The 26722-nt window shown below is 49.4% G+C and overlaps 1 protein-coding gene across 2 annotated transcripts in view; it reads left to right on the top strand.

Moving 5' to 3' along the window:
- LOC146829902 (butyrophilin subfamily 1 member A1-like) overlaps positions 1 to 26722 on the top strand; it is an 837898-nt gene that overhangs the window by 603793 nt on the left and 207383 nt on the right. For both annotated transcript variants that reach the window (XM_085608543.1, XM_085608542.1), the window contains one exon: positions 26309 to 26329. In XM_085608543.1, the coding sequence (XP_085464669.1) occupies positions 26309 to 26329 (21 nt within the window). The remainder of the gene's footprint in view (positions 1 to 26308; positions 26330 to 26722) is intronic.

The following is a 26722-nucleotide window of genomic DNA, read 5'->3' as shown; positions in this document are numbered from 1 at the left end:
CCGCACTGTGTGATCATTGAAAACGACATCTTGCACAGTGCGAACAGGGTACTACGCAGTTCGCGAAGTGCTACGCGTAGTTCGCGTAGTGCGAAGTGCACTTTGCGTAGCTACGCGTAGCGCTACTTCGCGAACTACGCCCAGGGTTAATATTATGTGTATATTTGTGTGGGTGGGATTGTTTGTGTGTTTTTTACAGGTTTTATTTGATAGAAGTTGCGGTTACCAAACGATTGCATTTTTTTTAATTAGGGAAGTGTATATTAGTTTAAGTAACTAATAATTATTTTACACTTCCTTAATTTTTCGGGTTTTCATGGAGTGTTTCTTTTTTAAAACACTTTTTCTGGTTTATCAATTGTGGATTTACGGACGGAAGATTACTTTTTGGAACAGTTGCATTTTTTAATTTTTGGGGGGGAATTTTTTCTTCTATTTGGATTATGAGCTACCTGGATTGTTTTACAAGATGTGGGATTTTCTGTCTACAGCTCCGGAAATGGTAAGTTAATTTAATTATTAATGTGGGAGGAAAATGCTAAGAGAGTTAGGGTTATTATTGTTTATATTTTCATATATTTAATTAATATGTCTATATATATTTATTAATGAAAATATATTAGACTACTTAATTAATTTCGTGATTTAAAAAATGTATTTGTATGCATTTTAATCATTTTAATGGAAATATATTATGCATTTTAAACTGCTTTGAGAATTTAGAGTAGGCTTTTGGCAAATATTTCTAAGTATTCTAGGCCTCTTGTTGTTGAGTAGAGTCTGACTTGTTGTTATAGGTATTGATACATTTGTTTAGTTTGTTTGGATAGTTTAGACCTGATTTGTGTTACAGATTGCTCAATTCTTAGCTGTTGGTAGCTCTGTTCTTTTTGGAGGGAGAGTAGGAGTTTGTGTAGAGTAGGTGTACCTTGTCTTGTTGTTGCTTGGAAGGCATTATGCCAACCTTCAACAGCATTATTTGTTTTTGCCTCTTGGTTTAGTGTGCTAAGGTAGACATTCCACCAAGGAATTTGGTATTTTAGTTGTCTCCTATGTCCTGATCTATGGAGTCTTCCCACCCAGGTATCATCAAAATAGTCTAGATGGGGACTTAATTTTTGTTTGTGTTGCTGGTAGTAAGGGCTTTCTATTAAAATGTTGCAATGTTCGGCCACGTCAGTAACTGGAACGTAGGCGAATGAACTGTTTGTTGCATATTCAACACTAAGGGCCTGATTCTGATCCCAGTCGGAAACCGTTCCGACCGACACGGACCGGAAATCCTTTCCGACCGACACGTACGCGCGTCCTTCGACTGGCAGAGTACGATGCAATGTGTGTGAAATACAACTGACTCGCACTGAGAAAATTATTTACGACCTACTCGCACGGAGATAAATATTTACATCCGACTCCCACGGAAACAAATCTGTGTGAGCGAATCGTCCCGGAAAAAGATCAGATGCGAACCAAGCGTATGCGAACACTGGAACATAGCGTTGAGTCATTGAGAATGACTCAGACAACCCTGCCAACACTCGGCTGACCACCTGAACAAGCATCCTTTGCGGTCAACGAAACGTTTCTGTCATACCCCAAAAAATACCAAAAAATAGACAGAACAAGTCCAAACAAGCATTGCCAATGTAAAAAATATATTTAAAAAAAAAAAGAAATCAAGGAGATTCAAAATAAGCTGCAACCACAACTCCACCTATATAAAGGGCCTACAACATACCCATGATCCTTTGCTGCCTCAACAGAACTGGCTGAACATACCACCATTACACTGCTCCTCAGAAACACACTCACAACTCATACACCACACAACCTGCACACTACTAGCACCTCTTCACTACCACACTCGCAAACACAAACACTTCAACTCATACACACCCACCCTCATCTTCACACTCACCCACACATCCATCTCCATCACCACCCCTCACCATGCCCCCAAAGAAGAATCCAAAGTTCACAGAGAAGGAGTTGGAAGTCATGATAGATGACATTCTCAGAGTTGAGCCACAGTTATTTGGCGCATTGGTCCAACAGACCCTCCTGCCCCAGAGAACCAAGACTTGGGAGAGGATTGTCAACAAGGTGAACACTCAAGCACCTTGCCTGCGCACAATGGACAACATCAGGAACAGGTACTATGATGTGCGAAGGAGGGTCAAGAAGCTGATTGGCAGAGACCATACCTTGAGCCAGCGGACCGGCGGTGGCCCTCCTGTACAACCTGTCCAATTCACTTCCTGGGAGGAGAAGGTGCGTGCCATCCTTCCACCGGAGGACATCCATGGATTATCAGGAGTACCAGAGCCTGGTGAGCACATAAACAACTATCTAATATTGTCAGCTACTACACAACCCCAGACATCACTGTCAAGGGACAGCGATACCAATCACTGCCTGCAAAGCAAGAAAAATGCAAACCAATGAGCATGTGATGTGTATGCCATTTAGACAATCAAAATCCATGAAACTCTGAGTAATATGTAACTATTTCATGACAAGTACCAACTTTGCTAAACAAAAAAGCACAGCCCGGTGCCCAAAACAGCAGCCACCACTGTCAGCCTTCTTGCCAGCACTGTTGCCCTCACTCAAAGGGAAGCAGAGTCACAAGGAAGGAAGGCTGAGCATGCAGGGAAGGTGGGTGTAGCTACAAGCATGATGGGAGTCATAGTCACAGCCAACAGTCCTCCTCCCACATGGCCCAACAAGCCCAACTTGAACCATGCTCATCTCACAGGGAGTGGAAAAGTACTGGCAAGATTGCTGACTCTGGGGTCTAGGGTTTGTAGTCGTGCTCAAACAAACACCAAGCCACACTGTCAGACATCTTGAAAGTAAAGTTTGACTCATTGTCATGGAAGCATGGATCATGGTGGCCCATTTGGTCTGGGGGGAGGAGGAGTGCTAGCTCTGACTACATCTACCAGAAGGCCCTCTCACACACACACAACCCCCACCAACACCAAACAACACACCTTGGACTATGGAGGGGAAAGCTACTCCCAAGATGCCTGCCACTGGACTCTGATGTGGGGAGCACAAGGCCCAGCTGGGAATTGTGTTCAAACAAACCCCAGGCCAACATTGCCAACCATCTTGCCATTGCAGGTCCATTCACTCACAGGGAAGCAGAGTCACAAGGAGGGAAGGCTGAGCATGCTGGGAAGGTGGGTGTAGCTGAAAGCATGATGGGAGTTGTAGTCACAGCCAACAGTACCCCTCCCACATGGCCCAACAATCCCACCTTGAACCAGGCCCATCTCACAGGAAGTGGAAAAGAACTGGCAAGATGGCTGAGAGAAGGTCCTTAGATATGAATTGGCAACAAGTCACAACTAGGCACTGGGCCTCTCACACCTCTCCCCACTAACAGCCATCTTCAATGTACACATCCAAATACTGTCTGGCGATGCATTGTCCCAGGTATGCTCCCTAGGCTGGCTGGAAAAGTGTGTGGAGTACAGGACATGGTGTGAATTGCAGTCATACCACTCATCAACACCCACACAAAAAGCAACATGTCCATTAGTGACAAGGAATACCTGACAGTGAATGGAAGGGCAACAACAAGTTAGCTGACACAGTAGGATGGTGACATGTACCCAAAGCACTGTTGGATGTTGCATTCAACTCATACATCATGCAGCATTCTCAGCAGCTCTGCCACTACTCTCCCCTCACTGTCCTTGATAATCCATCCAGGAAGAGTGAGCTGGACTGGGTTGGACGAGGGATACAACTTCCAGCAGCATCACACAAGAACACAAACATCTGTACAGCACAGCTCTGAACCAGATGAATTTGGAAAACAGGCTTGGTTAACTCATCAGTCCATGGAGGACACGGACAATATACATGATGTGATCAGACAGAAAGCTAAGCTGTCAAACCGTTTGCTTCTGACAGACATTCACATGTGTGCAATGAGACAAGAATAAGGAACATATTCATCTAAATACCATTAACCAAACACAACATACATTTCGGGCTGTGATTGTGTAGGTAGCCACACTAATTTCCCAGCAAAACACATGCACAAACGCAAGCACACATGCACATATCTTGAGACATCTCGTAAGAGGAAGAGTACGTATATCATTTGAAATGCACAGATGTGTGAAATACCTAAACAGCTGTGTCATGCACAGGGTGTCACTTGTCAGTCAATGCCTATGTACAATCAAATGAACACAACATGCCCATTCATGCACACAGCTGGACATGCTCAGAAAAACACTTCTTGTCATGATCACTATGTTTGCCGAGAACATAGGCCTGACCCATTGTCAGTGAAATTGCTCACCCTCCCTCGCAGCTCCACCATTAAGTGAAGCCTGTCCCTGGACTCTCGAGTATTTGGTGCACGAGGCCCTCCCCCACCCGCAGGTTTCCCTGAGCCTCATCCTTGGTGGTCCAGTGGACCTCTATCTCCTTTCTGTCGCTCAGTTTTTCACTCGTTTTTTTCACTTGTTTTTCTACCCTCTTTTTTTCTCCTTTCTGCACTTTTCTGCACTTCTGCTTGTTAGACCTGACACCATTGGCGTGGGTCCCCCCTCTATTGTTGCCATTTTTTGTCTCCTTCATGGTTAACTGGCGTTAGATGGTATGGGCGTTGTGCCACTGCCATTCGGTGACACAGCGCGAATGCTCCTTATTATAAAATAACTGTATAAATTAGTGTAGTCTTAGTAGTGCCAAGGAACATGTTAGGAAAGGAATTTGGTATGCTTGAGCTTCAAATATTAACGTGCATCTGGTAGTGGTGATTGTCTATATATTTCGCGTGTGCAACTACCGCTTTTGGAAAGCAGGTATCTTTTTGTCTAAACCTTTCTGTGTTTTTCTTTGGTATGTGTATTGGCCGTCTGGTTTAGAGGACTGGGGCAGGCTGAGGCCGACTTGGGTCGAATGGAGAAATCTGCCATTGAAGTATGGGGAGGGGTGACACCTTTGATCTGAGCAGGGCTGTGCCTGGCAAGGTGAATGATGGCTCCACCTCCAACTGGGCGTCTGATGGTGGGCCCCCTCTCCCTGAAAGGGAGGATGCTGCCTCATAAATAAAGTGACCCAAGTCGACACCAAACTGGTTCTGGCAGGGTCGAGTGATTTGTGACTTTCTCAAGAACAAAGACTTTTGAAGTATAAAGATCTGAGCTGAAACCCCTTTGTGGTGTGTAACTTCGGGATGCCAAGACTGACCTCTGCCCGTGTAACGAGAGGGAAAGGACTTTGAAACTTTCATCCATCTACTGAAGCAACTACCCAAGGGCCTGATTTGAGCTTGCCTCCTGCCGAAGTCTCAGGGACATTAGACTTCATTCGTCTGCAGCCCGGATTCTTCCTGAAGGGAATCCTACTTGCAGGTGAGGCCTCTGTCGAGAAATCCAGGGTCTCTAGTTCTGTGGAGAATGCCTGCATTTGAATTACTACGGAAACTATTGCTATCGCCATTGTGGGCCGCTGCAGCTAAGGAGCTGTGCCACTGAGTGCCCGCATTTGCCTTGCTACGGAATCCATTGTTGTCGCCATTGTGGGTCACTGCAGCTGAAGAGCTGTGTCACTAAGTGCCCGCATCTGCCTTTCAACGGAAACCATTGCTATCTCCATTGTGGGCCGCTGCAGCTGAGGAGCTGTGCCGCTGAGTTCCCGCCTTGGCCTTGCTATGAAAACCCTTTTGCTATCTCTAATGTGGGCCGCTGCCGCTGAAGAGCTGTGCCGCTGAGTGCCCGCATTACGTCACGAACCTTGCCATCTTCCACATGTGCCGCTGGGCGTAGGTCCCCCCCTCTATTGTTGCCATTTTTTGTCTCCTTCATTGTTAACTGGCATTAGATGCTCTGGGTGTTTTGGCACTGACATTCGGTGACACAGCGCGAATGCTCCTTAATATAAATTAACTGTATAAATTAGTGTAGTCTTAGTAGTGCCAAGGAACATGTTAGGAAAGTCGAATTTGGTATGCTTGAGCTTCAAACATTACTGTGCATCTGGTAGTGGTGATTGTCTTTATATATCGCTTGTGCAACTACCGCTTTTGGAAAGCAGGTGTCTTTTTGTCTAAACCTTTCTGTGTGTTTCTTTGGTATGTGTATTGTCCGTCTGGTTTAGAGGACTGGGGCAGGCTGAGGCCGACCTGGGTCGAATGGAGAAATCTGCCATTGAAGTATGGGGAGGGGTGACCCCTTTGATCTGAGCAGGGCTGTGCCTGGCAAGGTGAATGATGGCTCCCCCTCCCACTGGGCGTCTGATGGTGGGCCCCCTCTCCCTGAAAGGGAGGATGCCACCTCATAAATAAAGTGACCCAAGTCAACACCAAACTGGTTCTGGCCGGGTCGAGTGATTTGTGACTGTCTCAAGAACAAAGACTTTTGGGGTATGAAGATCTGAGCTGAAACCCCTTTGTGGTGTGTAACTTCGGGATGCCAAGACGAACCTCTGTCCGCGTAACGAGAGGGAAAGGACTTTGAAACTTTCATCCATCTACTGAAGCATCTACCCAAGGGGCTGATTTGAGCTTCCCTCCTGCCGAAGTCTCAGGGATATTAGACTTCATTCGTCAGCAGCCCGGATTCTTCCTGAAGGGAATCCTACTCACTGGTGAGGCCTCTGTCGAGAAATCCAGGGTCTCTAGTTCTACTGTGGGGAATGCCCGCATTTGAATTACTACGGAAACTATTGCTATCGCCATTGTGGGCCGCTGTAGCTAAGGAGCTGTGCCGCTGAGTGCCCACGTTTGCCTTGCTATGGAATCCATTGTTGTCGCCATTGTGGGCCGCTGCAGCTGAGGAGCTGTGCCACTGAATGCGCGCATTTGAATTGCTACAGAAACTATTGCTATCGCCATTGTGGACCGCTGCCGCTGAGGAGCTGTGCCGCTGAGTACCTGCATTTGCCTTGCTATGGAATCCATTGTCATCGCCGTTGTGGGCCGCTGCAGCTGAAGAGCTGTGCCGCTAAGTGCCCACATCTGCCTTGCTACGGAAACCAGTGCTATCGCCATTGTGGGCCGCTGCAGCTGAGTAGCTGTGCCACTGAGTGCCCGCCTTCACCTTGCTGCGAAAACCCTTTTGCTATCTCTAGCGTGTGCCGCTGCCGCTGAAGAGCTGTGCCGCTGAGTGCCCGCATTACATCACAAACCTTGCCATCTTCCGCGTGTGTCGCTGGGCACCGCCTTCCAACCTCATCCTCGGATTAGCGTGACCGCAGACCGCTACAGCTAAGGAGCTGTGGTTGCTGGGAGTCCGCCCGTCATCCTGCACCTTCTCTGTGAAGTGTGCATTGTGCATCACCGGGCCGCCTAGGCCCCGATCCCGAACTAAGTTCTTTTCACCCGCACGCCCGAGTGCTTCCCTTGCCCCTGATTGAAACTGTCATTATGTGCATTGTGGTTCTTTGAGCATTTCACTGTTTCGTGTTTGATCTACATAAAGATAATTATTTTTCTATACTTGGTTGTGGTGTCCGTTTTGTAGCGTCTTACCAGCAATATTGTGTATGGTCATAAACACTTCACACACTGCCTCTGAGATAGACCTGTCTGCTCGTGCTATGTTACCACAGGCAGGGTTGAGCAGGGGTTATCAAAGGGTGTAGCCCCCTTACTCTGACTTGGGAAGAAGGGTCACTATTTGACACCGGCGCCAGCCGCTTCCAACTAGAGGCCCCCATTTCTAACACTGCTCCTTTCTGCTCTATTTTCTTTTTCCTTTACTCCTCCTTTTCCCTCCTTTCCTGCCCGCTTTCCCTGCCGCTGCTGCCACCGCGGCCCCTCCCCCCAGCACGACCAGTGCGACCGGCCCAATCCAGTTCCCCTTCCCGCTCCTGCTTCCCAGCTGTCCACCCCCGACCCCTACTTAATGGCGGCCGCTGCGGGGACAGGCGAGCAAGACCACTGACCCATTGTCAGTGAATTTGCTCCCCTTCCCTCGCAGCTCCACCATTAAGTGATACCTGCCCCTACACTCTCAAGTGTTTGGTGCTTGAGGCCCTCCTCCACCCGCAGGTTTCCCTGCGCCTCATCCTTGGTGGTCCAGTGGACCTCTATCTCCTTTCTCTCACTCAGTTTTTCACTTGTTTTGTCATTCATTTTTCTACCCTCTTTTTATTCTCCTTTCTGCACTTTTCTGCATTTCTGTTCCTTTCTGCTCTATTTCCTTTTTACTTTACTCCTCCTTTTTCCTGCTTTCCTGCCCGCATTCCCTGCCGCTAATGCCCCCGCGGCCCCTCCCCCCAGCACGACTAGCACGACCGGCCCAATCCAGCTCCCCTCCTTGTTCCCGCCTTTCAGCTGCCCAGCCCTCCCTGACCCCTGCTTAATGGCGGCCGCTGTGCGGCTGTGCCGCTGGCACGCCAAAGGCAAGCCCGTCTGCGCCCGTCCGCGACCCGACCACGACCAGCGCCCGGAACCCTGGACGTCCGCACTGCCAACGCTACGACCCAGCAGCACTCCACGCACTCAACCCAGGCCACAACAACAACTGCATGCTAGCCTCACCAGCCGACACCCACGGACCCTATAGCTGACCCCGATGCCGACAAACCTACAGCACTGCTAGGAACACGGACCCAGCACAACCGACCGCAAGAACACACCTGTACCGAAAACCTTGCAACGCATCCTCCACAACGACCGATCCCTCCACAAACACGCTGCCGAAATCTGGGACCTCCTCGACAGCACCACCCCGGACGTAGTGTTCTTCACCAAAACCTGGACCAACACCAACTCGGGGCCAGACATCACCATCGCCATTCCCCAAGGATACCACGTCTCCAGGAAGGACAGCCCCACCCGCCTGGGAGGAGGAATCTCTATCGTCCACAAATCCACCCTCCGCCTGAGCACACTCCCCAACGAAACCACAGACCTGATGGAACACCTTCACTTCAAGATACTGACCAGCCCTACCACCACCCTCCGAGGAACCCTCATCTACCGACCCCCTGCACCACGCGGACCGTTCTCCAACTCCATCACGGACATCATCTGCCCGCATGCAATCGCATCCACCAACCACACCCAGCTAGGAGACCTAAACTTCCAACTCGACAACCAACTGGACCCCAACACCACATCCCTCCTGGACAACCTCCACAACATTGGACTCTGCCAAATCGTGACCGAACCAATGCACTCAGCAGGACACACCCTCAACTCCCTCTTCACAACAGGAAATTCCATCAACTTCAGCCACACCACCGAACTCCCTTGGACTGACCACCAATGCGTCCAGTTCACCTTCAGAACACCCATCATCCACAGACACCAGCACCTGCTCCCATGAAGAAACTGGGCCAGAATCACGAGGACCAGGTCACCTCCTCACTCAGCAACTCCACCCCAACCATCGCGGGAAACGACAACCCCAACACCGCAGCCCGAACCCTGCACAGATTGATCTCCAACAGCACCAACAACATAGCCCCCCTCAAGAAAAACAGCAACACCCACGCCAGAAAAGCCAGATGGTTTACCACCGAACTTCGAGAGTCCAGACGCACTTGCCACCACCTGGAAAAGGCCTGGAGGAACACCAAATCCACAGAAGCACACATCAACTTCAGAGCCGCTACCGACGTCCACCACCAAAAACAAGAAAAAAAGTGATTGAAGACAGAATCTCCACACATGTACACAACAGCAAAGAACTCTTCAACATCATCAAGGAGTTCGCCCCACCCACCAGCTGGACATCCCTCCCTCACAAGACCTCTGAGACAAACTCAGCACCTTCTTTCACCACAAAATCAAGAGCATCTACGACAACTTCGACGGTGACAACCAACACACTGAACCCCCGCCAACCACCCCTGACACCCTGAAGCCAGCGATTGACAACTGGACAGCCCTCACAACCGAAGACTCACTGAAGACAATGAAGTCAATCCACTCTGAGGCCCCCACGGACCCCTGCCCCCACCACATCTTCAACAGAGCCACCGACACCATCGCACCCATACTCCGCCACACCATCAACCGCTCCCTGGCAACTGCCTCGTTGCCCAACAACTGGAAACACGCTGAGGTCAACCGCCTCCTGAAGAAACCCTCGGCGGACCCCATCGACCTCAAAAACTACAGACACATCTCCCTGCTCCTGCTCCCAGCAAAAGTCATAGAGAAAGCCATCAACAGCCAACTCGCCACCTTCATCGAAGAGCACAACATCCTCGACCCGTCCCAATCCGGCTTCAGAAAAAACCACAGCACAGAAACCGCCTTCCTCGCTCGCCACAACAGACGACATCCGCACCCTACTGGACAAAGGAGAAACAGTAGCCCTCATCCTCCTCGACATCTCAGCAGTGTTCGACACAGTCTCTCACCGCACCCTAATATGCAAACTCCTCGACACAGGGATCCAGTACAAGGCCCTCGAATGGATCCGCTCTTTCCTGTCTGGCAGAATGGAGCGGGTCAGACTCCCCCCTTTTCTCTTGGACCCTACACCAACCACCTGCAGAGTCCCTCAGGGGTCCTCCCTCAGCCCTATGCTCTTCAACGTCTACATGGCTCTACTCGACCCCATCGTCAGAACCTATAGACTCAACATCGTGTCATACACAGACGACACCCAACTCATCCTCTCTCTATCCAACGAACCCAACACCGCCAGACACAACTTTTGAGAAGGCATGGAAGCCGTTGCCAAATGGATGAAAAACAGCTGCCTACAACTAAACACCAACAAGACAGAAGTACTCATTATGGGCCCAAACCCCGACACCTGGAACGACACCTGGTGGCCCCCCGCCCTCGGAAACCCGCCCACCCCCACGGACCACCCACGCAACCTGGGACTCATCCTGGACTCTGAGCTCAAAATGGACCGCCAGATCACCTCTGGCTCGTCCTCCTGCTTCCATACCCTCTTGCCTCCTACATAAGACCTTCAAATGGATCCCCCTCGAACATAGAAAGACCGTCAATCACGCCCTGGTCACCAGCAGACTCGACTATGGCAATGCACTCTACGCCAGAATAAACAAAAACCTCACCCGCAAGCTACAGAATATCCAGAACGCTGCCACAAGACTGGTCCTCAACCTCCCAAGACACTGCCACATATCCCAGTACCTGCGCACACTCCACTGGCTCCCCATTGAGGCCAGAGTCACCTTCAAGATGCTCACCCACACACACAAGGCCCTCCACGACACTGGACCAGCATACCTGAACAGCCGACTCAATTTCCACACACCCCAAAGGACCCTACAATCAGCCCAGCTCTCATACACCGTGGTCCCCCGCACCAGAAAGACCAGATCGGGAGGCCGCTTCTTCTCCTTCCTCGCGACCAGAGCCTGGAACTCCCTTCCGCTCCACCTCCGACAGACAACATCACTTCCCATCTTCGGAAGAAACCTCCAAACCTGGCTCTTCGACAGACCCCCTCCTTGATGGACGAGAACCTGCACCCCCCTCTAGCCCCAGCACCTTGAGACCCTTAGGGGTGAGTAGTCGCGCTTAACAAACACCTGATTGATTGCTCTGTGACGATACAGGACCATTCAATGTACTGACACTCATCATAGCTAATGTAATGTGTATGATATGATGAACTGTGCAAAAAACAACAAACATTGTGTCTCTCATCTTACCACAAGGCCGGCTGGGGAGACTGCAGGAACAGAAGACCAATCCCAGTCCAAGACTCTGGTTGACCCTGAGCTCTCCGGTGCGGACGTCTCTCAGCCCTCAACGGACGACGAGGAATTACCTGGCACCTCCGGCCTGGATCAGCATGCAGCACCAGCAGCTGTGCCACCAGCACCACCTGTGACCACTCCTGCAACATCTGTTGACACCCAGATGACCACTACCCACATGGACACACAAAGTGTACGACACCCAGAGAGCACAGCATCTTAGGGCACTCCAGATTTGGCAGACAACAACACCACGGCCAACGATGAAGGAGGCACAGTGTTGGCTGTGCCTACAAGAACCGGCCCTGCTCGTGTGGGTAGGGATGGTGGGAGGGGACATGGGGAGAGGTCACATCAGGCAGCTGGTGCTGAAGAACAAGCTGACCCACAGTTGACAAGCATTCTACATGCCTATAGAGATTGCTGTATAGCCCCCCACCTTGGGTGGGGGGATTCTGAAAGGGCTGGTAAACTAAGGGAAGACCGCCGGACGTATAAGTCATTTTTATGAATTTCACAGTCCCCATGGTTTGCTGGTATAAGTCGTAGTCAATTTCACCCCACTTTGCCTCTGGGTCCCAAGCTAGCCTGGCCCTGAATTCCAGGTAGTAATGTGCCCATGCATATCCCCGTACGTTAAGTGTGCTCTCCTGACCACGTCCATGTACTTGAACAAGAACACGGACCTGTCTGGGTACTTCTCACAGTACACACTCAAAAATATCTGAAAACCTGCCGTCCAGTTTTCAATGGTCATGGTTACCCTGGGCCTTTTTGACAGCTCCAACTCCTCCTCTTTCGATCCCTCTTTGGACCTCAATTCCCTGTGTAGGAGCTTCAACATTTCCACATACTCTCCCTTCCATATTTTCTCCTTCGTGGCCAGCATGAGATGGGCCCCAATGGCTTTGTCACTCACATGTATAGCATTTTTGGCAGTTTGACCTCGCTACTCCCTTTCCCCGCCCCGTCTCCTGTCTTACCCTCCTTGGTGTTGTCTGTTTCCCCTGCGTCCTATGGTGTCTCTTCACCTACTTTCTCTGGTGCCTAACCTGTCTCCCCTTCCCCTCTGCCTTCTGCCCTTCTGTCCCTACTCCTGCGTCATGCACATATCGCCCTTTTCGTAATTTGACTTCCCCTTCCGCTCGCATCAGTCCCTGTGGACACTTTGCGCTTGCACCCTGCTTGCCAAACATACTCTCCCTCATTCTTACCTGGCGTCAAGGTTCGTATCCACACCGGATCCAGCCGGCCTAACCAGTTGTGCAGCAGGATGAGTTGCCTGAGCCTGGTGAAAATCTCCTATTCCTTTGCTCTGTTAAAGACTAGACATATCGTTACTCCTCTCCCCCCTCACCACTTGTGGCCTCTCTCCCTCTTCCACCACTATCTCCCCCTCTTCTAAACTGTCCTCGTCATAGTCCCGCTGTATATACTCCCATACTCCCCCCCATTGCTCAAGTTGCACTCCCCTGCGCGCCTCCATACTCTCCCGCCTGCTGTGGATAAGCTCTTCAATATCCAGCAATGACTGCTGCGGGGGCTCCTACTGCCTGTCTGCCCCTTGTTCCTTCGCGGGCCATTTTACTACTGACCCAGAGGCCGCATCGACCCAACCGGTCTGTTGGTCCGCCATGGCCCTCTAAAAACTCCACTTCGACATGTTACCTCCATCCCCCACCGTAGTCCAGCCTCTGCCCTAGACCCTGCCTTCTCCTTCAACCGGTATTTCGGTGCCGCATGGGACTCACCCCAGTTTGGTGCTCCGTGCACCTGCTGTCCCTGTAAAGAAAAGGCAAGGTCCGGCAAACCGGGGTTAGTATCCCTACCTGTCCCTGCTGTAAAGGGGTCTGACACCACCGCCAATATCCCCCGAACCGGGCCCCCCGAAGGCTGGTCTCTGCGACATCGACATCCCCCTGATCTCCCCTATCCGACCCAACTGGGGCTCCCTTCCCCGCTCCCACAGAGTACCCCCCTGTGCGCCGGACCCCCACCAGATGGCGTCCTCTTATGCAGGGGCCCAGTTCCCCAAAACCTCAGTCTATCCTCCCTCCTCCACCCCTCCTCCCCTTCGCTCCACTCCAGAAGTGACACCAAGTGCCTTCTTGCTAATTCCTGCTCCCACTTCCCTGCCTCTGGCCCCACACCCCCATTCCCAGGGGCCCCTCTCTCCCCCCTAAAGACCTCTTCTGCCCCTCATGTTTCCACCCCTCCACCTCGGACCACCTGTCCCTCAATCCCCAAGAGGCCCTATCTATCCACCCCTTCATCTCAAATGTCTTGGACGCCCCATCTAAAGAATCCTGAAAAACCCTCCAGCCCACACTTCTTCCACCCCCTTCGACCTCCAGGGGTCCAGCTCCCTGCCCCCTTTCTCTCTTCCCCCCTCTCAGGTCCCCTGTCAGTTTCTGCCCCTCCCCTCTACTGCCCTTGGTCCCTCAGTCTCCCCCCCACTCCTGACTTGCCCCTCCCCTGGTACCTGTCACTCTCCTGTAGGCTTCCCCTGCCACCTCTCCCTTTTCAGGCCCCCGGTAACCCTTTCATTCTGTGGCACCAGCCACTCTCATAGCTGCTGGGCCCTCATATACCCTCCTCCCCCGAGTGGCCCCACCCTTCCCTTGCTTAAATTCTAGGGCTGGGCTGTGCCCCGCCCTGCCTTCAATCCATCTCTTTTGACCGGGCTGCCTTCATCCCTCTCTCAGCCCCTTCTCTTCGCACCTACCTTCTCCCTTCCTTCCTTGCCTGCATTCTGCCGCAGCGGGGAACTCGCTTATACCACCGCAGGCCCCCCCCCGTCCGCACAGTCACTGGCGTCTTCACGAGGTCCATGCGGCCAGCCTCAGCCAACTGCCGCATGGCCTCCTGCACCTTTTTTTCTGCCTGCATGGTCCTGAAAGTATCTCGCACTGGTTTCCCGACGCGCCGCAAGTGCCCGTGATTTCTTCCAAATCAGCAAGGATCGCAATAAAAGAGAGGGGGGTGTGTGTGTGTGTGTGTGGTTGTGGTTGTGTGTGTGGTTGTGTGTGTGTGGTTGTGTGTGTGGGTGTGTGGGGGGGTGTGTGGGTGGGTGTGGATGTGTGTGGTTCTGGTTGTGTGTGTGTGGTTCTGGTTGTGTGTGATTGTAGTTATGTGTGTGTGGGTCTGTGTGTGTGATTGTGGTTGTGTGTGTGTAGTTGTGTGTGTGTATGGTTGTGTGTGGTAGTGTGTGTGTGTGGTTGTTTGTGTGTGTAATTGTGGTTGTGTGTGTGTGGTTGTGTGTGTGTGGTTGTGTGTGTGTGGTTGTATGGTTGTGTGTAGTTGTGGTTGTGTGTGTGGTTGTGTGTTATTGTGTGTGGTTGTGTGTCTGTGTGGTTGTGTGAGTGGTTGTGTTTCTGTGTGGTTGTATGTATGTGTGTGTGTGTGGTTGTGTGTGTGTGGTTGTGTGGGTGTGTGGTTGTAGGTGTGTGTGTGTGGTTGTGTGTGTGGTTGTGGGTGTGTGTGTGGTTGTGAGTGTGTGTGTGGTTGTATGTGTGTGTGGTTGTGTGTGTGTAGTTGTGGTTGTGTGTGTGGCTGTGTGTGGTTGTGTGTGCTTGTGGTTGTGTGTGTTGTGTGTGGTTGTGTGTGTGTGTGGTTGTGTGGTTGTGTGTGTGTGGTTGTGTTTGTGTGTGGTTGTGTGTGTGTGGTTCTGAGTGGTTGTGGATGTGTGTGGTTGTGGTTGTGTGTGCTAGTGGTTGTGGGTTGTTGTGGTTGTGTGTGTAGTTGTGTGTGTGTGTTATTGTGTGTGGTTGTGTGTGTTTGTTATTGTGTGTGGCTGTGTGGTTGTGTGTGTGTGTGTGGTTGTGTGCTTGTGGTTGTGTGTGTTTGTGTGTGTGTGGTTAAAGTTTTAATCACTACTCAAAATGAAATCCATTTTATCAGCGTTGCCAGTGCTCCTTTATGTTTAATGCTCTAAATGAAACACAATGTTATAAGCATCAAAGGGCTGGCTGAGAAGGGAGGGGGGGGGGGGGGAATGCGAGGAGCAGAGGAGCCAGAATGAAACTGATGAAAAGGAGCCAGAATGAAACTGGCGAAAAGGGAGGAGGGAGATGCGAGCAGAGCATCAAAGGGCTGGGCGAGAAGGGAGGGGGAAATGCGGGGAGCAGCTGTGCATGTGCACGCCATCGTGCACTCAAACTTGTAGCCAGCAAAACCATGTGGTTAGCACTTTGAAAACTCACCTACTTAAGTCTCTCCGAGCAGCGCATGCGCGCTGACTCAGCGAGACCTAAAAACGAGGTACTGGCCCTGACGCTAACCGGTCTCCGTGTCACCTTCCTAAAATGGTGCCATGGCGACTGAAATGGCCAGCTATAAACCCCCTGCCCGCCAGCCCAAAAGGAGCCCAAAGGAAGCCCAGTTGCCTCCGGGCTATCCCAAACGACCCAAAAACCCTGGTGGTGCGGTCTCACTTGCATTCGGCAGCCCCCCCCAAAGCCCCATTGATTCTGCGCTGTCTTCAAAATATGTGAAGATCTACAGTGCAGACTCGATTTCTCGCTTGCCACCAACAGGCTCACCCCCATTACCAACCTGTCACAGGGTGGGGTTGGATCAGTGACATCACTGACCCCAACCAACCCTGTGAAGAGTTTGGAAAAGGGTGGGATGAAAATGCTTCCTAGTCCCTGATTGACACTGAGTCCCTGGCGCTGCAGGGCTAGAACGTGAAGCACCGGGGGCTAACTTCATATCCATGTCCTCAGGGGGTGGAGCTTCTCCTAGCAGGCAATGATTTTGCCGAGGTGATGACCTCAGAGTCTTCAGGGCTGCGAGATTGTCAGCTCGGCAAATGGTTTTGAAGGCAGATGTCGAGTGACAGTCTGCGCATGTGCCAGCCCCACGAGCAGAGTGCTGCCGTTCCCAGCTAGGAAGATAATTCCAATGCAATTTTTTAAAAGCAGCACAAACACTGCTTATCTTAAAGAAGCCTAAGCTTGGGGGGCGGGGGAGTAAAGGGGGAGCCTCAACGCAACGGGCCGCCCCTGTGTGAAGGACTCCTACTACTAAGGGAAATATATTTAACAATATCTTGAGAGCGGATTTCATCCCCAGGGGGCGTATGTTGAACTGAAAATGAGACACCAGGGTGGAGAACTCCAGGAACTGGTGATAGAGGGGTCCGATCGGGATTTCAAAATAAGCACCGTCTAATTCCCTAATCACCATAAAGTCTCCTGGAAAAATCATTGCGGAGTGTCCATCTTGACATTAATCGTGGTGACATAAGCATTCACTCTTTGATTGAGATTGAAGCCTCCAGTTGATGTTGGAAACAAAATAATTGGTGAACAAACCCAATTCTACCCAATCTTCGCGAGGGACCGAAGAAATGACAAGCTTCTCCTGTAGAGATCAGGTGCTTGCTCTGAATGCCATGTATTTGGTCTTGTATTCTGGTCCTGAAGTGACAATAGTATCTGAATCTGGAGGCCAAGTTCCACATTTGACATGGATTTACCCACCGACAGGATCCCCCGACTCTTACCATAGAGGCAGGAGCACTGCGAGGGTTTTGGTGTCAAGTCACTAGATATTAAAGGGGTAGCGCGTGGTTAGCAACTGAAGCAAGAGGCACCCACAAGCATTTCCAGTCAAAGAGCATTGTTTTCTCTGCAAGCAAGCCTTCTTTGCAGATAACATGGAGTGTGGTGATTATTTAGATGCTGAAGGGATGGTTAAGACATGCATCTGGGTCTTGATATATTTATGAAGCAAATCATACAGCTGAGGGCCAAAAAGGTGGGGACTAAGAAAGGGAACGCAAAAGCGAAGTGAAGAAGCTTTTTCGGTTCCTTTATTCTTCTAATCTTGAGTCCACACAAGCCTGCGAGCCCCCAGAACTGCTCTAGGGACATAGGGGCAGATTTATGTTGGACTTGCGCCACTTGTACACTGCTGTTGCGTCACTTTTGTTACACAGCGGCGACGTAAACCCTGCACCACGTTGCGCCCTATTTACATCGGGACGCATCTATGGAGATGCGTCACGGTGTAAAGCCCTACGCCACATGAAACCTGCATCAGGTTTCATGTGGGCGTTTCTACGCGGGGGAGGCACTCCGTCGCAGGAACGCCCCTGAAAAGTGACTCAGTGAAATCTACAAGATTTCACTGAGTCACTTTTCCAACGCTGATGCGTCAAAACCCTGTGCCTGCTTGAAGCAGGCGTAAGGCTTGACGCACCACGTTACAGATAGGGCAAGTTGGAAGAGTGCTGGAGTTGCGTGCCGCACGCAACACTACTTCAGCACTGCGCCAACTTTACGCCCCAGATGCGACTCGCATCTGTTTATTCCTGCGCCGTGATGCGCCGCGTTGTAAATGCGGCGCATCATGGGTGGCGCAAGGGTAAACTTGCGTGCCGCATCTTTCCTGGCGCATCCCTGCTGATTTGCAGGGATGCGCCAGGCAACATATTTCTGCCCCTCAGGCTTTAGCCCACAAGGAGACAAAAGATTTGCCTAAAGAAAGTGGTTGAAAATCCAGTATCACTGATTGCAGAAAATCCTGATTATGAATCTGATCATCTTTTTAGGAACTTCGGAACAGTTTCTACTCAGCAAGGACAGTATCCCTCATTACTGGGAAAAAAGGAACAGATTTTGGAGTAAATCTATAGAAATAGACAATAAGGCTGAACTGGTACTTTGGACGCCTCCTCCTGATTTGGAAATTCCATTTTGGTCATGCAAACAACCTCTAGCGTCAGGCAGAGGTGCGATATCAGTGTCTCCTCATCCTCTGTAAGGATGCGGAGGAAGGAATAAAACAGGGCAGCCCACCAGCCACTGATGCCCTGATCATTCCCTGGAAGTGAGATCATAAAATGTTTCAGCCGATAAAGCCCAAATATGTACCTTACGGTGTACGACGGCCCCCGAGTTGTCACTTGGTAAAGAATTCTCAGGAGAGGATCAGCTTCGCTCCCTCATTGTTGTTGAAATTAGACATCAAATAGCTTTAACTAGAGAAGATCCACCTACGAGAAGGATTTGGCGTCATCTGCTGAAAGTGCAACCTGCTTCAAGGGCCGGCAAAAAAGGGACCAACAAGAAAAAGAGAAAATACAAGACACTTTTGTTTCCTATTGTGTAACGCAGCCGGCCTTCCCAGTCCAACATGGCTGACGTGCTGCAGAGGCGCAATACTTACGCCCAAGTTGTCACCTGAGCACATCACTCCCCTTGAATCAACACACTATCCATCAACTCTTTCAGTCCCAGAAGAGATGGACTCTGAGGAAGTGCATGCCCCTGCCTCACCTTGGCTGACCGTGACTGGCCACAGACGAGAGGAACAAAACCAAAGACCAGGATTGGCAGGGAGCGCCAGCCACAGGCCGAGCAAGTCCAGCGCAGAAGATACAGAAGCCTTTGTGAAACTTTACAAAATGGCAGTCTTGATGCCTCACTTGAAGCTGTCCCCTGCGGTCAACGGGTAACAGACGCTGGGCTATCCCCCGATAGGATTAAAAAAAGAACACTCAGAACCAGAAACAGAACTAATAGATGGGGTGCTAAGAATATATATACCAGAAAACCGAAACCAACTAGTGGGGGTGGCAAGACACAGACAATAGATGATGAGGCTGTGGAAACAGAAGTACCAGGTCCCTTAATTCCTCCAGGGTGGCTGAATCCTGTAATTGCTGACCTCCAAAAACATCTTGAGGCTTTCATCACTACTCAAATAAAATCATTAGTTAGTAAATTAGATAAAATTGCTAATGAATTGCAAAAACAAGATGAAGGAGTCCATAAATTCCAATTCCATTGGAAATTCTACACCACTAGTGACCACATTAACACTGCAAATTCCTGCTAATAACAATTGTGTAAGTAATGAGCCATGCACCATTGTACAAGTCCATGCATTGCCCAAAGCCTCAGCTCATTCTGAGGATAGAAGTATTCAAAAAGGTGGGAATTTTTACACCCATAAACCCCAGTTGCAGTCCAACCTTACTCAGACTCAGATAGGGAATCTTGCCACTCATAGTCAGAAAGATAATTACCAGGCAGGACAGGAGCGTATGGATAGAATCCACTCTCCCCTTCCATGGGTAAATTTACCTCCTGAAGCAAGTCCCTATGTTGTTGTGTTTGCTGGGGTACCTGAACTAAGGACGGGCCAGAAAGAGTCATACATGGAACTTAAAAACAAGAGTATTAACTGGTTGAATATACATAGGCCATTACAAGGGCAGGAAACTGGAGAAATCATACATGCTAGGAGAGTATCCTGGTTGGGCAGCAGAAGGAAAGATATCGAAGGGAATTGCATTATTGCAAATTTTAGAAATCGGAATTTAGTGGAGTACATACTGGGTAACTGTAACTGGGTGTCAGGGACAGGCGGGACACAAGGGTCTTTTAAATGTGGCTTTATTGGGATATAACTCTTTTTTACACGTTTAGCCAGTCTGTCTCTTGACTTTAGTGTGCGGATCCGTTGTCCTTCTTCAGATAGGGCTACTTCCACCCCGTTACTCGGTTGTCCCTCGTCTTGGTCCCCTCGAGGTTGTCGGTAGTAGTCTCCCCGGGAAAGGCGGTACCCCAGAAGAAAGGAAACAAACAACAAATAGTCGGGTCAGGTGGCCGTTTTGTTTAACGCTTCCCTAAGACCAGGACCGGGTGTGAGGAAAACCCCTAGGTGGTGACCAAGTGCTTTTACCCCGTTCAAGCAGCTACCGCGTGAATTGTGAACTAACAACACAAGGGAGGGGGCACTGGAGACACAGTCTAAGCAGGCGGTTTCTCCCCTTTGGCTATCCAGCCCACCACTCGGTCCCGTACCTGTCCTAGCCACGCTCCTCCCCTGGGAACGTGGCGGGGCGCTTCGCGGGATCCCGGGCCTCCTGGCCGTCCGGAGTCTGTCTCTCCTCGTCCGCTGCCGCTCTCCTTGTCGTCGCTGCTCCTCTCTCGACCTCCGCTTCCACTCGCCTCTTCTTCTGCACTCCTCTCGTCACCGATACTCCTCCGGAAATCGCCGTCCGTCGATCTTTGGGTCTCGTTTGTTTTTGACGTTCCCCACGCTGTGACGTCGCTTAGGGGAGGTCCCTCAGCCTCATCGGGAATCCAATTAAAGGGGACTGCTCCTTCCTGGTATGTCCGCCTTGTAGGTTCGGGCGATGGTAGCCACTCTTCCTGCTGTGGGGGGACAAGAGGGGGTGAGAACGGTACATGGGCCCACCATTCTCTATTGTCATTGCGTTCCGCAGGTGCCGCACTGTCACAGTAACCATAATGGGAATGTAACTAGTACTATACGATCTATGTCACTAGGGTATTTTTATCCCAGAAATTGTGTCACCTACCCCCCGACTCACACTCAGGGAAGAAAGGACAGAGGAGTAGATGGATATCGAGCAAGGAAACCTGAATACAGTGGCCTGCCATTATTAAATCAGGGTGGCCCACAGTGGACAAATAGATTCAGCCCCCTTCAATCCCTGGATGAGAATGACTGACTACCCCAATTAGAGATACATCAGGAGGGGATGGAAAGAAGGATGTCCACCGATATTAGTGAACTAGTATCCCGGGGAAGTTACAAGCTGAAGGGGCTGGAAGTTACTCCGTTAAAGCAGGATGGGGAGAAACAGGAGTTCACGACAGTGAGGAGGGATGTAGTTAGATCAAATGCCCAAGGTCCAAATGTTGTGAGGGCGTCGGGGGGAAGGGTGAATATAACCTCCTGGAATATAGCAGGTCTAGCCGGAAAATTTGACAATGCAGATTGGAGAAACCAACTACATGGCTTTCACATATTATCTCTACAGGAGACCTGGGCGGTTAAGCCCGATCTTTATCATTTAGAGGGTTATAAGTGGTTCTTTGTCCCAGCGCAGGAGAGTAGAGCAGGAAGGGCGAGGGGGGGTTAGCACTGTATGTCGATATTAACCTTAAGGGAAGATGGACTTTACCATCTTGGATATCACACACCCTTCAAGCAGTAACATTCCAAGGGCAAGGGCTGAGGGTACAGCTATTTAATATTTACAACTCAGGCTCTTTAAATGGTAGGAATGCTGCCCTCCAGGAATTAGACGCTAGACTCAACCAAGAAGCTGATCAAAGGAAAGGGGGGGGAGAACCAATTGTGTTACTAATGGGAGATTTAAATTGCCACCTCTGCTCAAATCTGTTACCGGTAACTGCAGACTGGGATGTTTGCCCGGTCACGAAGGGGCCACACTTTGAGCACAGTACCGAGGGAACAACATTAACTAAATTAATCGGTACCCATACACTAGTACACACTATTGATCTGATAGTCCCGTGCCCAGAGGGCACCCTTGTGCCAACTTTTAAAGGAAGAGGATGCTCCTCCATCATAGATTATATACTGATATCCCCCTTTGCAAAACATTGGATTACAGAGGCCAGTACTAAATGGAGTACTTTCAGTGACCATAATCCCTTGGTTATAGAATTATTTTATAAGGACCACTTGGAAATTAACAGACAAGTGGATATCAGTTTAAGGCCAACAGACCAGGGGAGGCGTTTAAGGTGGGAGAAAATTAATGCCCAGGAATTTTATACTACATTGCTTGTAAAGGGCAAAAAATGTGTTGAAGATTGCCTAGACCCTAAGATAGGGGGAGTTGACCTAGTTGCGGCTTTTGGGGAATTGACAAAACTGGCCGATGAACTATTAAAAGTAAAAGGTCCTAGAAAGTTAGATATACAGCCAAGATGGTTTGATTCTAACTGTTCCCGAGCATTGAGAAACCTAAAATCAAGCCTCAAAGCTAACCCTAGGGATAAGGTTGAAGTGGCTAAGTACAGACAAATCTATTAAATTAAGATAAAAGAAAGAAAGGCTACCCTACAATCAGAAGTCTGGGCTGATTTAAGAGAGGCAGGAGAAAACAGGGATTTTACAGAATTTTGGAGGATTATTAATAGGCCCTGTTTCCAGGACAGTAGTGCTCCAGTCCTTAGTACAAACATCCTCCCTCAGCAATGGGTGGCTCATTTCGAGGGTCTTTATAACCACTCTAAAGACACAAAACAAGAAGGGGGCTGGGATGGCACACGGAGTTTGGAGATAGATTTCGCACTAACAGAGGTCATGAAGGCAATTCAAGGGTTGACACCGAACAAAGCCCCAGGGCCCGATGGTACACCCCCAGATCTATATCGAAGTAACATCGACCTGTGGGCGCCAATTTTGACGAGGGTGTTAAATGCGGCTATTAAATCAGGACTCCCGCGATCTTGGTCCACTGCATTAATTGTCCTTATCTTCAAGAAAGGGAATAGGGACAACACTCAATGCTATAGACCGATATCGTTGATCGATGTATCAGCCAAAATACTTGGGCGGGTGGTTTTGAATCGTCTTATGACCTGGACAGAAGAGCATCACACAATAGCCGACACACAGTATGGGTTCAGAGCGGGAAAATCGACTAGTGACCAATGTCTAAATCTATACTTACTGGTTGCTAAGTACACTAAAGCAAGCAATGGTCCCATTTACATGGGCTTTATGGATCTGGCGGCGGCCTTTGATAATGTGAACAGGAACAAACTGTGGGCAATGATGAACAAGTTGGGAATAGACCCGGGCCTTAAAAATATTTTGAGAGAGTTGCATTGGAATACTACGGCTAGGGTCCGTTTTAGCACGGAGGGGGGGCGAACTGACCCATTTCCATGTACAAGTGGAGTAAGGCAAGGGTGTATCCTCGCTCCCTTTTTGTTCTCATTGTATATCAATGACCTAGAGACAAGCCTTATTGCTCAGACTGTAGACTGTCCCAAAGAAGGGAAGCCTCAAATTCCGGTACTTTTGAACGTGGATGACGCGGTCCTGCTTGCACGAACACCACGAAGTCTACAATCCCTGATCGATGGATTTGTAAAATTCATGGACAATCTAAACCTGTCAGTGAATTTGAGCAAATCATTCACGATGGTTGCAGGCAAAAGGCCAATTAAGAAATCTGGGGCAGATTTATGTTGCACTTGCGCCTCATTTACGCCGCCGTTGCGTCACTTTTGTGACGCAGCAGCGGCGCAAATCCTGCGCCTTGGTGCGGGGTATTTACAAACGTGACGCATCTCCCAGATGCGTCACGTTGTAAAGCCCTGCGCCACATGTAGGCGTTCCTGGGCAGGTGGGGGCGTTCCGGCGCAGGAACGCCTCCTAAAAGTGGCTGAGTGAAATCTACAAGATTTCACTCAGTCACTTTTAGGCCCATGCTGCGTCAAAACCATGCGCCTGCTTGAAGCAGGCGTAAGGATTGACGCAGCATTTTAAAGATAGGGCCCCCCAGATCATTGCTGGAGCTGCGTCGCGCTTGCGACGCAACTCCAGCAATGCGCCACTTTTCGGCACAGATGCGTCACGCATCTGTGCCGTTTTTGCCCCATGGTGCGCCGCATTATAAATGCGGCGCATCCATGGTGGCGCAGCTGTGGCGCATAATAACTGGCGCATCCCTGCTGATATGCAGGGATGCGCCATTCGTCATAAATCTGCCCCTATGTGTTTAAAATAGGGACCCACACAATGGGGACTGTAAGTACTTTTCCCTATTTAGGCCTTTTATTTGATGGCGAGATCCAGTTTGACTCGCTGATTGAGGAACGCTGTACTAAACTGGTCTCCTCAAATGGTGCAATATTAAATTTTGCTCACAGGTTGGGACGCTGGTCCCCAGAACAAATGAGCCTATATAGCTCAATAAGTACCGCAAAGGCATTTTATGGAGCCGAGGTGTGGGGCTTTAGAGATGCTAAAGATTTACAGCAAGAGGAAGATAAATTTCTCCGCAGAATCCTAAAGGTCCCACAGTCTATATCAGCGGAAATTGTACATTCAGAACTTGGGATTCCATATATCACAGACCAGGTGAAGATTAGGCCGGTCATGGCTTGGCTCAGAATTTGGGCCAATCCTGAGGCGGAACTTAGCAGAGAAATTGTCACAGACTGTTTGCAAAGGGATAAGGGGATGCAGATCCCATGGCTGAAATATGTTAATACAACACTAGAGGCTATAGATCAGCACACCCTTTATAGCAGTCCGTGTACAATTTCTATGACTAGGAAACCACAAATTAAAAAACTGCTGCTGGAAAAATTGGAAACGGTTAGAGCAGCCAAAGCATCAATACTAAAGCGTTCAGTAGCGGCTTATTACCTGGTTAAAAATGAGGAGGGCATGGAACCCTATTTATTTCTGATGTATAATCAGCAGGACAGGTTTTTAATGTGTCGTTTTAGGCTCAATTTGTTACCTAATATCTTATCTTATCCATCTGGTTTTACTGTAACTATTGAGCAGAAGGGTGCCTGCGGCTGCGACAATAAGTCTCCGCAGGACACCCTTCATTTTGTATTATTGTGTCCATTTTATCGTACCCCTCGGCACATGTTCTTGGTTGATATTCTAAGAGATGGAAAATTTCGTCATGCTAAATCCGCATTACTGTTTCTCCAAAGAGCAAATGACATGCGCACCTTATGCTCAGTAATACGTTTTTTAAAAGTAGCAGTAAGGTTGAGGAACACAAGAGATTAAGCAATTATGTATACAATATTATACCTCTCTTTTATGAACTGTACCAGCTTGTTTGATGGTTGTTTTTATACTAATGAAGTTCAGAAATGTAATTATGTGTTTTTATAATATGTATTTTTATGATGATTTTTAACCATCGAAATAGAGATTAACTGAACTGAACTGATACAGAAGCGCAAAAGCATTTAGAGGATCCAAAAGGGCAGACATTAAAAACAGAGGGGCATATTTACAAGCTGGCCATAAAAAATTATCGCCGCTTTTGCAGCCGTTTTCGGCCGAAAAGCGGCGATAATTTTATCGCCTAATTAGCAAGGCCACGCTAACGCGTGAAACCTTGCTTTAGCATGGGGATTCTTAACGTCCAGCTTTGCATCTCTAATGAGATGCAAAGTGGGCGTTCCTGACCTGACATAACAGAAGAAATGTCGCTAAGCGTCATTTCTCCTATCATCAAGCCCCACGCTATGAAGCATAGCATCAGGAAAAGTAGCGATAACCCCTGTTATCGCTACATTCCTTCTGCCTGCTTCAGGACTGACTTAGCCATGATATCCTATGGAGGGTGGATATCATGGCTAAGTTTGTGAGTCCCTATCAGCAAGCTAACGCCACATTGCGTGAGATTATCGCTGGGTTTCCAGCGATAATCTCACATTAGGCAGTTAGTGTGAGGATTTTTATTGCTGAGGAGATAAGCGTTGCTAATAGCACGCTATCTCAGCAATAAACATCCTCGTTACCCGGCGATAATTATCCTCACACTAAGTGCGCTGAGCGATAATTATCGCCGGGTGTTGCTGATATGCCCCAGAGAGTGCTAAAGGGAATTCTCCCTTTTATGCAGCTGGGAATAATCCTAATTGAAAAGACGTTTGTGGTACTAAAGGGTTCTATCTGGGTGGTGGCATGGGACGAGGAAGGGGGATGGACATCAGTGGGCCTTGCTTTCACGATATCTTTCAGTTCCCCTTTTTAAGTAAAAAAATTTACATTTTAAATGGCTCAGCATGCATTGCTTTGTAACACATGTGAATAACTTTTCATGTTCATGTTCTTTTGTCTTGTTCCACAGGAAGACTTCCAGAAGAACGAGGTGAGTTTGTAGTAAAGAGATTGCTGTATTTCCTTCTATTTAATGAGTTCAGTAGAAAGCCTTACTCCTAGCGGTAGATTTACAAACTTGTCACGTAGCTGCGCTACACTGTGTGCCAGGGAAAGGGCAGGAACGTGCCATATATAGCGCATTCCGATCTTTTCCCTGTGCTTGTGTCTTTTTAACAGCCTAGCGCCAACACAGGCCCCCTTGCTCCATAGAGCATGGGAGCCTCCGTTGAGTACAGGATTGTTTTTGTGCAGTAAAGGGCACCTTTTTGCAAAAAAACAATCCTGAGAGGTATTTTCCTCTTTCTACGTGTGCTGCAGAATGCAGAACACATAGAAAGAAGTCATGAGGAGAAATAAAGAAATGCATTGAAATCCATGGGAG

The sequence above is a fragment of the Triturus cristatus genome, chromosome 5_2, assembly GCF_964204655.1.
Source record: "Triturus cristatus chromosome 5_2, aTriCri1.1, whole genome shotgun sequence".
Classification (NCBI taxonomy): Eukaryota; Metazoa; Chordata; class Amphibia; order Caudata; family Salamandridae; genus Triturus; species Triturus cristatus.
This window is presented reverse-complemented; position numbering and strand designations above follow the sequence as displayed.